Source organism: Pediculus humanus, genomic scaffold (genome assembly GCF_000006295.1).
Source record: "Pediculus humanus corporis 1103172107439 genomic scaffold, whole genome shotgun sequence".
NCBI classification, from domain to species: domain Eukaryota; kingdom Metazoa; phylum Arthropoda; class Insecta; order Psocodea; family Pediculidae; genus Pediculus; species Pediculus humanus.
The window spans coordinates 5,731-19,621 of NW_002987060.1; the positions used below are offsets into that span (position 1 = coordinate 5,731).

Below are 13,891 nucleotides of genomic sequence, written 5' to 3' on the forward strand. Positions count from 1 at the left end.
TTTTCTTTTATTCGAGAGAGAAAATTCTAATAGAAAAATTTAAGGAATAATTTTTGTTAATAAAAAAAAACATTCCAATTATTTTATAGAGTACTTTATTATAATAATAATAATAATTATTACATGTTTTACAAAACACAAATTTTTTTTGAAGGTAAGGGGGTACAAAAGAAATGTTTTTTATTTTTACAATTAGAAAAGGACAACGACAATAATAATAATAATTGTGTATATAATTTAATCATAAGGAGATTGTAAATTATTTTGTTCTTGTTTAAGTTCAAGTGCCCAAACGTGTTGAGGCCAACCCGTTCTTCCTTTTCCTTTTTTTTGATTATTATTATTATTATTACTATTTTCTTCAACGAAACCATTCTGTCAATATAATATACATTATTATTATTATCTTATTAACTGAAAAACAAAAAGAAGCAAAACAGAAACATACCACATCTTGATGTATCCCATCTTTTTTTGTTTGACCCGAAGAACAAGAATATGAAGAAGATCTTTTTGTTTGACTGACTAGATCAGCACGAAATTCCGTTTGTATGACATTTGGATCGTCGCTTGCCAATACACCTAATCATTTATACACATATTTATTTAAATACGAAAAGAGAAATAAAAAAAAAAAAAAAAAAACAATGAACTCACCCATTAGGTACCCGATGTAACTTGTTGCCAACCTAAGAGTTTTTATCTTGGATAGTTTCGTATCGGCTGGTACATTTGGAATGCAATCCCTTAAATCAGCAAATGCATTATTTATACTTTGTGTTCTTCTTCTTTCTTTTTTATTTGCCGTATTTCTCCTTTTAACAACTCTTACAATTGAATTTGTATTGAAATTCATTTCGTAAAATGTTTTTTCCGATTCGTAACAATTTCCGTAATAATTTGGCGATTGATTTTCATGAGATATCGTCGTCGATACTCCATTATACTCCGTTATATCATTTGAATTATTATTATTATTATTATTATTATATTCATTTTGTCTATAATCGCATTGTGTGGATGATAATTTTAAATTTTCATTAACGTCTTTTTTTTCAGAACCGGATGTTATTATATTTTCATTACATGACCAATAATTTTGTGGTTTTTCCACGTGATAATGATTTGAATTATAACCGTAATCGGAATATTCTAGAAAATTTTGATATTCCATATTTTTTTTTTTAAATAAATGTTTATAACATAAAAATGTTTAACACGATACTAAAATAATAATTACAAACACATATTTATTTATTTATTTCATTTTAAATTAACAAATTTTCACAAGAAGAAAAAACAACACTTTTTTTTTTTATTCACTATTTATTAATAATAATAATTATTATTATTTTATTTAAAATAAAATAAAAAAATCACAAAACGTATTTTAAACGTCCGAACGAACTTTCACTCACAATTAAATATTGAAATGACCCGAAAAAGGACAAGACATTGAAGAAAAAAAGAAGGAAAAGAAAAAAAAAGGGTCGTGGTTCATTGGAGGAGGAGGTGGGACCTACTAAAAAATCTGACGCCAAATTCCGTTACGTCAGGAACTAAAATGATGATGATGATGATGATAATGATGAGATTTCAAAAGTCCTTCGGGATGCACTTGTGATTTCATTTTTTTTTATATATATATATATATATCAAATGATAAACATGGGATATATTTAAACATCTCAAATATCTTCTATTTTTCTTATTATTATTATTATTATTATTATTTTTTCACGTTTTTAATCAAATGCAAAAAAAAAGGTCACTCCTCAGAAAAAGGATTAAAATGAAATGAAACCTCCTTTGAGGAAGGAAAAAATTGTTAGGAGGGTTGTTGAGGGGGGGGGGATTAGAATTTTTTTTTTTCCCATTTACTGTTGGCTCCTCCCTTTTTTCCATCTTCTTCCTCTTCTTCTTCTTCTGTTTATTCTCTTTCTGTTTTTTTTTTTTTTTTTTTTTTTTTTTACATCGGTGTTTATATTTTGTATATTTAGATGAAAGAAATTCTTTGTTAAAAATAAATAAATAATATTTTATGTATCTATGTACATTATTCGTAGAATTTTTTTTTCTTTTTTTCTTTAAATCTGGAAATTGTAAAGAAAAAAAATTTTCACCTCTCATTTATATGTAAAAAAAAAAAAAAAAATTATGTAATGTGATATATTTTCATGGATGAATTCATTTCTTATACAAAAAAAAAAAAAAAAAACCAAAAATTTTTTTTTATCAAAACCCAGAGGATTTAAAATAAGTGATTGATGTTAAAGACTAGAAAAATAAGAACAACTACCACCACCACCACCACCCCTACTACTTTTCTTTTTTTTAAATTATTTATTTATAAAAAATTTTTTTGGTTTTTTAAAACATTTAAAGAGAATTTAAATGAGAACGGGGGGGGGGAAAGGAAATTAATTAAATTATTTAATGTAAAAAAAATTTATTTTTTTTTATGTATCAGCCATTGGAAAAACAAAGAAAAAAAAAGAAAAGAAAAATGGCTGAACAAATAGAAAATAATAAAAAGAAGGATGTGGCCGAGCATGCGTTTTAAATAAAAGTGGGCTGGTCTCGTAATCCATCCACGAACCATTTATTAACACCATTTCACGTAATTTAATTATTATTATTATTATAACTCTAGTTTTTTTTTTTTTTTTCGGGGGGTGAGGGGGAGGGAGGGAGAGATCGTGAAATTACTTTTAACAAAAATAAATAATAAACCAGAAAAAAAAAATCATTTTCGAAGATAGATCGTTCTCTTCTTCATCCAACACACAAAACATAAAATTTTATTTATTTATTAATAATAATAATTATTAGGGATGATAAACCGGAAAGGAAACATTAAAAAAACGGTTTGTTCTTTTTAAAAATTATTTTATTTATTTAAATAATTTAATTTAATATATATATATATATACGTACATAAAATATTTTTATCGATAAATAAAGACAAAAATTTTTTCGGGGGGGGGGGTAATTATAGTGTGTGCATTATTATTATTATTAATTAATTTCAATTCTTACTTTACCGGATACTATGTATATATATATATATATATATATATAAATTTTAAAAAAAATTAGTAGCTGTAGCAGAAGTAATAATAATAATAATAATAATAATGAAAAAAAACAACGAGTTTAAAAATTAATAATTTTTTTTTCTTTTTTTTTTTTTTTATATTTTTTCTTTTTATTTATTTATTTATTTATTAAACCTATTTATACATCATATATTAAGATAATCACTGATTACATAAAAATATCCAAAGATATGATAATTACAAAATACATAATAAAATAATAATAATAATAATATAAAAGACCGCGAAATGGTACAAAAAAAAAAATTTGATTCGAGCAGCAGGATTTCAAAATTAAACAAACAAAAAAAAAGGTAAACAAATTATCATTATTATTTTCTTTCTTCCGATAATTAATTATATAAATTAACAATAATTAACATAAAAAATTTAAATAAAAAAAAATGGAAAAACATTTAAGTACGACATTAAAAAAAAAAAAAATGAATCCGATTGACAGACATTTAATAATTAAAACATTCGTGATAATGAAATTAAAACAAACAAACAAACAAATACTGATTGTTATTATAAACTATTATTATTATTTAAAAAAAAAAAAAAAACTTGTTCGTTATTTATTTAAAACATCAATAATAATAATAATAAAAATAATAATAATATTTATTTAACAATTAATATTATCACCGTTTTCCTCATTTTGTTTCTAATCATTTTATGATTTACATTTATTATTATTATTATTATTTTAAATTTAAATAATTAAAAAATTGTTGTCATTTTAAATTTTCTTTTTTTTTTTTTTTTTTTAGCATTTTTTTAAAAATGGGGGGGCAAGACGATAAAATAAATAATAATAATTAATAATTTTTTTTTTGATAGAAAATGGCAAGAAATAATTTTTAATTATGATTGAAACAAAAAAAAAAAAAAAAAACGTAATCGATATAAAATTTGCATAGTGTTGTATATATATATATAAATCACTCAAAATATAATAATAATAATAATAATAATAATAATAATAATGATTATATTTAAAAAGCATATTCGAATAACACTAACAAAAAAAAAAAAAAGACAATTTTTTTTTTTTTTTTTTTACACGATTATAGTGCTATATATATTTATTTATTTATTTATTTATTTTTTTTTTCAGTTTAAATTAACTAAATCAAGTCTTTTAGAATTTTTTTCTACTTCTTCTACTTCTTATTCTCCTCCCTCAATTTTAACCGAACCTCAATAATGATAATAATAATAATAATAATAAAAATAATAATAAAACAGTTTATAAATAATATAATTAAAACAAGTATTATACCATAGCAAATATATATATATATATATATACTTTTTTTTTATGCTCGAATTTAAGCCATCTTTTTTTTTTTTTTTTTTTTTAAAAAGTTTCAACAAAACTGGCTGGAAATAAACCAGTTTTTCCAGTTCTCATTGATGTGCCCTTATACCAACCGTCATCACGTTTTTTATGAACGTATATTATATCACCGACTTTAAGCTCCAATTCGTATTCGCTATTGGGTGGATATGATGCAACGCATTTGAATCTGTACATTTAAATTAATGGCAAAAAAAAAAGAAAAAAATTAATTCTCAAATATCATACATTTGAATTTACTTTTCATTGTGTAGAAAAAGAAAATACCTTTCTCTATAGGGTGGAGTCAGCTGTTTGGGTTTTCTCAGTTCTCCAGCATCCAATGAATTCGATTTACGATGACTAGAACTTCCACTTACGGCAATTTTCGCTATTGTATTGCTATCGATTGGACGACTAAAAAAAATCAAAACAATAAACAATTTTTTAAAATCAAATTTTAAATAAATAATTCATATCTTTTTATAAACCATTCCAAGTTTCATTCACATTCAGTTATTACAACACATTTTAAAAAAACCGTCACCATTTTGCGTTTCAGAAATCACATATCAATAAACAAACCTTGAACCAGGAACAAAATTGACGTTACTAATCGTGGGACGTTCTCTTTGTTTGACCCTAGCGGAAACGGATGCTGATGTTATTCGATGGTGTGAACCACCACCGCCTTCTGGTTTCGTATGTATTAATTGACTGGGACAAGACCCGGACCTTTAAATATATATATATATATAATCCTCAAAGTCAAACTAACCTTTTTCCTTTTTTTTTTTTTTTTTTGCATACCCGACATGGCGGACAGTTTTTTCGTGTAAAAAATATATATTAAAAAAAAAAAAACTTTTAAGCAGAAATAAAATGTGAAAAAGCACTAAAAAAAATTTTTTTTTTTTTTTTTTCAGAAATCTGTGCAATTTAAAAAAAAAAAAAAAAAATACACAAAAGCAAAAAAATATCTACAAAACAATGAATGATGATGAGAAACGTATGCTACCGTACCTGAGATGTACAGATTGTGGATGAGGTTGAATTTGTGTTCCCGCAGGAGCATCGTCGAAAACGGGATTATCCATTGAGTAGGAAGCAGATAAGGGAGGAGATTTTGATCTTTTTATTGTTGTCAGCCTCTTTATAAGTCCACTTTTCTCTTTTTTTTCTTTTCCCTAATTCAAAAAAAAAAAAAAATTTTAAACAATTATTAAAACTTAAAAACGCGATCACATATAAAAAAAAAAAAAAAATCTAACCCAAACATTATTATCCTCTATTTCACTTTCGTCAAAAACCCGTTCGAATAATTTTTTTTTACCAAACTTTATCATTCTGAACACGATTTTTTTGTTTTTAAACAAAAAGAAAAATATATATATATATACGTAATTATTGAAAAATTGCAACATTTCTTTATCAATTTTTTTATTTATTTATAATAAGCCTATAAGAGTTTATTTAAACAATGATAAAGGAGGATAAATAACAAAAATTTGATATATCTAACAGTGAAGTAAGTAAATTATTATTATTATTATCATCCGTATTATTAAATAGAAAAAAATTAATTTTATTTTTAATACCTTTTCAGACGATTTCAATGGAGTCGAAATACCGGAACCAGGAGATGCTACTACTTTTCCATTTAAAGGAGAAGACATGGAACAACCGGGTCGAGAAATTGGAGATTCGTCACTCACGCTTTTCTGAAGAAAAAAAAAAAAAAAAAAGAAAGAAAATTGATTGAATGAGGAAAACCAATAAGATTTAATGTAAAAATTTTACATTGCCTACCGGTGAAAAACTATTATCACTAGAAGGAGTTTGCTTTGCGGCAGGAGAATTTTGTGCTGATGTTCTTTGTCTAACTGATGGGCTTGATGCTCTAGGTGGTAATTCCGGAGGAGCAAGTGGGCTAAGTCCATGGCCTAATTTTTGAGTTTTTCGTTGATGTACGGCTTTTTGTAACAAAACAGATGCTGGAGCAACGGGTAAACGAGAATCTTTTAATCGCGTGCTTCCTAGAGATCTAAAAAAAAAAAAAAATTTTTTTTTTTTTATTACAATCAAGTACTTTTCCCTAAATGACTCTCCAACATAACTTTTAATCTTCAAAATGAATTCAACCAATGAAAAAAAAAAAAAAAAAAAAAAAGAATTTTTTTTGAGAGATTATTACGGAGTGAAGATAGAATAATGTTAAGAACGCATTCAAACCGATCCCAGTTTTTAAAAAAAATTAATAAAAAAGGATGAAGATTTGAGCGACCAGATTGAAAAAAAAAAAAAGGATTTAAACTCACTTAACCAAAGTAACGTAGTTTCCGGGGAAAACGCCGGATTTTTGAGTTTTATAAGAAGTGCCTTTGAACCATCCGTCCTGACATTTTTCCGTGACCGAGTAAAAGTTACCTTTCTTTAATTCTAGCTCATCTGCTTTCTGCGGTTTATACGGATATAACGCTACGTAACTGAAAAATCAAATCATTCATAATCAACGAACGAATCCTTACTTAAAGGTTTAAATTTAATATTTTAAATTTCGTACCAAGAGGGATAAAACGACCCGGAACTCAGATCGCTATTCGAACGTTTGTGCTTTTGACTTCCGTGTCTGCTAAGTTGTCCATTTTGAAATTCTGGCGGTGATCTTATATCGTTTCCTTCACCTGAATATTTGTTACTTTAGGAGGAGTAAAAAAAAAACATTTATAATAACTCTTGTATAACCCTTTTTAAAATGAATAAAATAAAAAAACCAACGACGAAATGAAAACTCTCGCACTAGGAAATACTACCAAGACTAAAGAGAAAATTTACAACATTTATAAACACAACAGAAGGAAAATAAAACAGAAAATACTAAATCGTATCTCTTCAACTAGAAGTTTAAATAAATGAATAACCCAAAAAAATGTCAACTCAAATAGCACTGCGGGTATCGAATATAGTTTTACCTTAAACGAATAACTTCGATTATGTTAAATTCTGTACTCAGAAATCACTCACCTATTATGGCAATTTTGATGATTAGCCGAAACGGCGCTAAAACTATGACGTTTTTCTTTCGAGTTTTGCGGAGAATTAGGTATATCTGTCGGCTGCTGTAACGGCGACCATAGACAATGAGTATCTACAACAGGTTGTTCAGGTCCAGGAGTAGGTTGTTGACTTGTTATATAACTTGTTGGAAGAATTCCGTGGGGAGGATTTGATGTTTGCGAACTTTGTACAATCATTTGCACCGAATTTTGAGAAACTGGTAAAAACGGATTCGGACTATTTTGTGCCAGTTGATTCGAAGGCGGCGAATTTGGGGCCGAATTCGAATTGGAACTTGTGTTGCTAGAGCTGTTGGGAGTGTTTGACGAAGGTGTGGATGTAGAAGACAACGTCGAGCCAGATTCAGTACCAGAAACTCCCTGTAAAAAAAATAAATGTGTACATTTAAAGGGAGAGAAAACAATAAGTGTTATGCTAGAAAAAATTATTTTTTCCTTACAGTAGACATTCTATTCGAAGAGTTTGAATATGAGCTTTTACCAACATGATTTTGATTTGGAATATTTGAATTAATGGAATTTGAAATAACATCCGAATTATCAAAAGAAATTAAATTTGGACATTCATCCACATTGGTTGCAGATGGCTTTATTTGTGAAGGTCCAGGTTGACTGTTAACAAAAATTTTTGTCATTATTTTTTTGGAATTTATTAAAATAAATTTTTTAAAAACTTTAAATTTATGTTGGTATATACTTTATAGACAACTTCATTAAAGCTTGAGCAATGTAATTCATTTTAACAAAAGCTAAAGGAAAAATTCCAATGTTATCATTCAATTTTCCTTCAGCCCAATTTTCATCAACTCTTCTAAGAACAGTGATAACATCATCTTTTTGAAAAGACAAACATCCTTCATTTTCATCATTAACCATACGGAAGTCATAGAGAGCTCGACACGTTGCTACTTGCTTTGGCAGTGGAATTATAACCTAAAACCATTTTAAAAAATGTCATTTTCCAAAAAAAAAAAAAAAACAATGTTCTGTTAAATATTTCTTTACATTCAAACACAAGTATACATTTAATGAATTAATTGTTTTTTAGTACCTCGCACAATAAAAGGAGGACAAAAAAAAAAACTTTTCCTGGCTCTTGCAATTTTTATAAAAATCAACTTGGGTTCATGCAGGAAATGAACATCATTAAATAAAAAAAAAAAAAAATCACATTATTCATCACTCTCTGTGTGTGTGTGTGAGTTTCTTTTCTTCTGTTTTGATATAGATTATTTTTTAATGATTTTTTTCTAAAGTGGGATAATTACATTCTCAAGCCTGAATGGCCAATTTAAATTATTAATTTTATATATAATAGAATTAAAATAGAAAATGTTGAATAAAAAAGGTTTGTTTTTAGAATTTAAAAGATTTACCATAGATTTAAACTTCAAATTCTCTCACCTGTACATAGGACAAAGGAAAAATTCCACTTTTCCCACAACATTCCCCATGGCACCAGTTAGCATCCACCCTTCGATTTAAAAGAATAATATCTCCTTTTTGAAAACATAAATCTTCAGGCTCTTTTGAAATATAAGTATAAATAGCACGAGCATAAGGTTGACTGGGTAATGTGTTCTAATAAATATAAAAAAATATGTAAAATTAATTGTTGCATTTTTTAACTCATTGAAAATTTATCGATAAACAATATAAAATATAAAAGAAAAGCTAAAATTATATTAGGTCTATTCAATAAGTAAACAATAATGTTAATGGCCACATAAGCATAAAATTACAAAAAAAAAAAAAATTTGTTAAAGTCGTTTAGTTAGGGAAATAACTGTAACCAAGGTCGACAAATTGGTGTTTTTTTAATATAAATATATATTGACCAAACAGGCAATAAATAGTTGAACCTTGCCTTCATATCTTTCACCATTTTTTTAATGATTTAAATTACCTGTTTTTTAACTGGCTGAGTTTTACTGTTTCCTAAATTGTTGCAACTGGGATTATTAGATCCTTGTGAAGTAGATTTTAAAATATTCCCCTCCTTCAATGAAGAATCAGATTTATTTAACTCTGAATTTTTCATTCCTTCCAGAATTCTCATAAGCAATACATTTGGTGGTAATTCATCTATTGGAGCTTCTACGAGAATTCTGCATTCTGGACATTTTAATTCTTTGTGAGTGGAAACTATTTCCTGAAGACATTTTTTGCAAAATGTATGTTGGCAAGGTAAAATTTTGCTTGAAGTATCCAATCTTTCCAAGCAAACTGAACATTCTAGCAAATCGTTTAAAGTCCATTCATCCATTTTTTACATAATTAAGACTAGATTATCTGTAATTTAAAAACCAATCAGTGAGTTTTTTTTTTTTTTTTTTTTACTAAGTGAATAACTTTATTTCCCTTTGATTATTTAATTTTTTAAAAATTCTATACATTTACTTAAAAATAAAACAACAAACTTTGTTCCAATGGAGAAAAAAATTAACTAATTTTCGGCTTAAAGGAAAAGGGTAATTATCTAAATTAAAGAAACTTTTTAAAAAACTTGAATTTTATTGTCAATACAAAAAAATAATAATTGGATACTTTATTTATATTTTGTGGCAAAAAAAAAAAAAAAGGTGAAATTCATTTCATCAATATGGAAAAAATCAGATCAGACATGAAAAATATGTAACTGCAATATTTAAAATAAAATATACATTATGATAACACGCTGTGTAAGTAATTTTAGATAACTAACTAAAAATTATTTAGAAAAGGAATTTTTAACTTTTACAAAATAAAAGCAACAGTAATATCAGAATTTGAATACAAAATGAAAATTTGAAATGTTTATAAAAAAAGGCATGAAAAGCTTCAATTTATTGTTGATAATTTCCATAAGTGTTATGGTTTTAACCATTAAATATTATTAAAACTAAGAATTGGTATTATATTAAAGTTAATTTTATAAAACTAAAAAATACAGTCACCAATAACAACATGACTAAGCTTAATTCATTTTTTTTAGTAATTAATGAATTCGGAAAGAGATACTGATTAATATTAAATAGGCAAATCCATTATAACACAACTTTAGTTTGTATACATCAAAATAAGCTTTATTCAATGTGGACTGCTAATAATTATATATCTTCAAATCTGTTTTTTAAAAGTACAAAAACTTTAATTCAAGCATAAAAATTCCACAGTGAAAAAAATGTAAGGTTTAAAAGTGCTTCGAATTTTAAAAATTTTTTTTAGCAGTCAGTGCAGTGGGTGGGTCGACATGAGTTCAACACACCGATCACTTAAAGTAAAATTAAACATACACTTTTGAGATAATGTAATATTTTTTTTGATTAAAATAATTTCAACTCACCAATTTCATAAATAAAGTTTTAGATTGGTTTTAACATGAAAGACTTAAGCGTGGAAAATCTTGTTGAAACATTACTGCTTTTTTTGTTTGGGCATTCATTGTACGACCTGTCACTTGACTTTTTCTAGTTAAAGTAGATCCCTTAAGGATAAAAACTAAACGAATGTGTTTTAAATAAAAATAATTATTTTGTAAATAAATTGAAAGATTATTAATTTAAAATTTAATAATAAAACGTAAATAATTATTATAATGTCCAATTAACGAAATAAATATTTAAGTTTTGTTAATAATTTGAATTAAAGGCGGATGAATATTTTAATTACAAGTGTTCAGGATATGCACGCGCATGTGTGCGCACAGGTGAAGAAATTTGGCGCCTGGGTGTTTAATTATCTCAAATTAAAAATTGTTTTTAAAACAATTAATATTAACCTATTATCTTTGAACTTTGATTTATCGTAACCTATCATTTATGTGCAAGTAACATTTTTAAAATTAATATGCAATTCATCATTATCAATTTTTAATAGAATATACTTCTTAAAAATTGCCTTATAGTTTTTATTTAACTAATTTCGCCAAACATTTTTCATTACATAAATGCTTTTTTTTTTTTTTTTAATAAAAGGAAACAGAATTCTCAAATGTAATTATTAAAAATTTTATTTTAAAACTTATTTTATTTTTTCGGAAATATTGCTTTAGTAATGTGGAAAAAAATTTTTTATGTAGAATTTTTCTCTATGACAATTCTACAAAATATGGAATTTATCTCTATGGCTTCTTCTAACGGAAGCCATATTTATTTACCAATTACGTGTTGGGTTATATTCCCGTAAGTGTTGTAAATTAATCGTTAAAAATCTTTATTTTAATTAGCCATCACGTTTTTATTAATTATTATTCATGATATATCAATTATTTATTTTTCAAAATACAATTTTTTAAATGCATTTTTAACAATTTTCTAACTTTGTTTCTCTAACTTTTAGTGGCGATCACCATGGCCAAAACAAGAAGAGAAAAAAAGAGGAAATCAGCCATGAATGAAGTGGTTACTAGAGAATACACAATAAATATTCATAAGAGGCTTCACGGAGTCGGATTTAAAAAAAGGTCTCCTCGAGCAATTAAAGAAATTCGTAAATTTGCCATTCAGCAAATGGGTACTCCTGATGTAAGAATCGACACACGTTTAAATAAACATGTTTGGTCTAAGGGAATCAGGTAATAATTTTGCAAATAATTAAGGTGAAATAAAAAAATTCTAAGCAAATATATTGAACTTAGTGCATACATTTTTAAATTGTGTTTTATTATGGTTGTGGTTACAAACCGTCTATTTATGTATTGAATATTTATTATAAGACAATGTAAATTTTGACATTTTTGATATCGAGTTAATTTTCTCTTTAAATTGCTTTTATCAATTGTATTCAATAGTTTTGCTCTTAATTTTTCATTGATTATTTTATATTTTATTTGTGCTGAACAGTATCTTGATTATGATACCTTCAATCGTAGCCTCTCTTTTATTATTGTAAATGCCTCTTTTTCGTTTCCAGGTAATTGAAAACCTGTTAACCGAAGCAGCAATTATTGCAATTAATAATTATTTGTTTGAATTGTATTCATTAATTAAAAATATTCTTACAATTAAATGATTTTAGTGTTGTAAAAAATAATAATCGAATAGTAATTATTGGTTTAAATTTAATATCTATTTATTTATTATTTCAGCTTTTTAGAGAATACTCCTTGTTTCATTTTGTTTATTGTTTTTTTGTTTTTCAGACATGTACCGTTTAGAATTAGAGTAAGATTATCCAGGCGTAGAAATGATGATGAAGATTCACCTCATAAGCTGTATACATTGGTAACTTTTGTTCCTGTCGCATCATTTAAGAAACTTTTGACAGAAAATGTCGATGCTAGCCAAGAATAAAAGTTTTATATTTTAATATAACATTTTTAAAAAATTTGAATTTTTTTTTATTTTATTACTGTGACACCTTTTATCGTACAATTAAAAGGCAACATGTTATTTATTTTTTGGTAAATTTTTCACAAGAAAAAGAATAATTCAAGAAAAATTAGTTTAAATTAATTTTAAATTTAAAAGATTTTATTCGAACTTTAATAGTTGAAATAATCATTCAAATTTCATTATTTTTAATAAACTTATTTACAATGTATGTATTAGATAAATCTACTGAGGTGATGTCTAAATTGAAAACTTTACATTTAACTGTATTGAAATTTGTGGAAAATAATGCTATTTTACCAAGATGTGTAAGTAATTGCATTATTTCTTTCATTTTAATGCAATTAATGTTTTTAAGGGTTTATTCGGATTTTTAATTTAATGTACTTAAAATTTTTATTTTGTATATTCTAATTAATCGATTTAAACATTTTATTAATGTTACAATTAATTCAACAAACTGCAAATTTTATTTATTCAACTTATTTTGAATTATTTATCTTTTATTTAGTTTGCAATGAGTTGATTGATTGTTGGTATTTTTTCTTTAAATAATCATTTTTATATTTAATGTATATAATTAAGGAAACCTATCAAATTTTAAAATGTGTAAAAAAAATATTGACCAATGGGGGAACAAAGGGTAAATTTATGTGTATAAAATCTTACTATGACTCTACTGTCTTCTTCTGTATAAAATTATCAACCCTTAAAATGGTAATTTCACGTTGAAACAAAAAAAAAACAATTTTGTTTTTTAAAAGAAGATTATAGGTGTTTGCCATCTGTTACCATCCATTTATTTTACCAAATTGCAACCCTTCCTTTTTCGTGGGAAGAAGGAAGTAAACTTATTATAACGGTTACTTATTTAAAACACAGAAAAAAAATATTTGCTAAATTAATTTTTTTTCTTTTCCTCCCCCTTTTTTCGTTTTTTATTTTTTGTTTTTTTTTGTATGTTAAAAATAAAGTAAAACTCAACGTTTTTAAAAATTACTTTTGTGTATTTGCTGATAATTAAAAAAAAAAGAATCACAAAGAAACAGGAGGAAGTTTTTT

At 25.4% G+C, this 13,891-nt stretch overlaps 3 protein-coding genes across 3 annotated transcripts; 1 reads left to right on the plus strand and 2 right to left on the minus strand.

The window, feature by feature from the left end:
- Positions 1-237: 237 nt before the first annotated feature.
- Phum_PHUM088400 (dhand, putative) lies at positions 238-856 on the minus strand (the record flags this gene model as incomplete). Its single annotated transcript, XM_002423801.1, has 3 exons — positions 238-375; positions 449-582; positions 658-856. 3 exons carry the CDS (start codon positions 854-856, stop codon positions 238-240), a joined length of 471 nt encoding a protein of 156 aa, XP_002423846.1.
- A 4,564-nt stretch (positions 857-5,420) lies between these two features.
- On the minus strand, positions 5,421-9,783 carry Phum_PHUM088410 (uncharacterized protein; the record flags this gene model as incomplete). Its single annotated transcript, XM_002423802.1, has 10 exons — positions 5,421-5,627; positions 6,039-6,161; positions 6,241-6,484; positions 6,759-6,926; positions 7,004-7,138; positions 7,465-7,877; positions 7,958-8,129; positions 8,215-8,450; positions 8,922-9,098; positions 9,424-9,783. 10 exons carry the CDS (start codon positions 9,781-9,783, stop codon positions 5,421-5,423), a joined length of 2,235 nt encoding a protein of 744 aa, XP_002423847.1.
- Positions 9,784-11,848: 2,065 nt separating this feature from the next.
- On the plus strand, positions 11,849-12,790 carry Phum_PHUM088420 (60S ribosomal protein L31, putative; the record flags this gene model as incomplete). Its single annotated transcript, XM_002423803.1, has 2 exons — positions 11,849-12,072; positions 12,640-12,790. 2 exons carry the CDS (start codon positions 11,849-11,851, stop codon positions 12,788-12,790), a joined length of 375 nt encoding a protein of 124 aa, XP_002423848.1.
- Between the last annotated feature and the right edge of the window lie 1,101 nt (positions 12,791-13,891).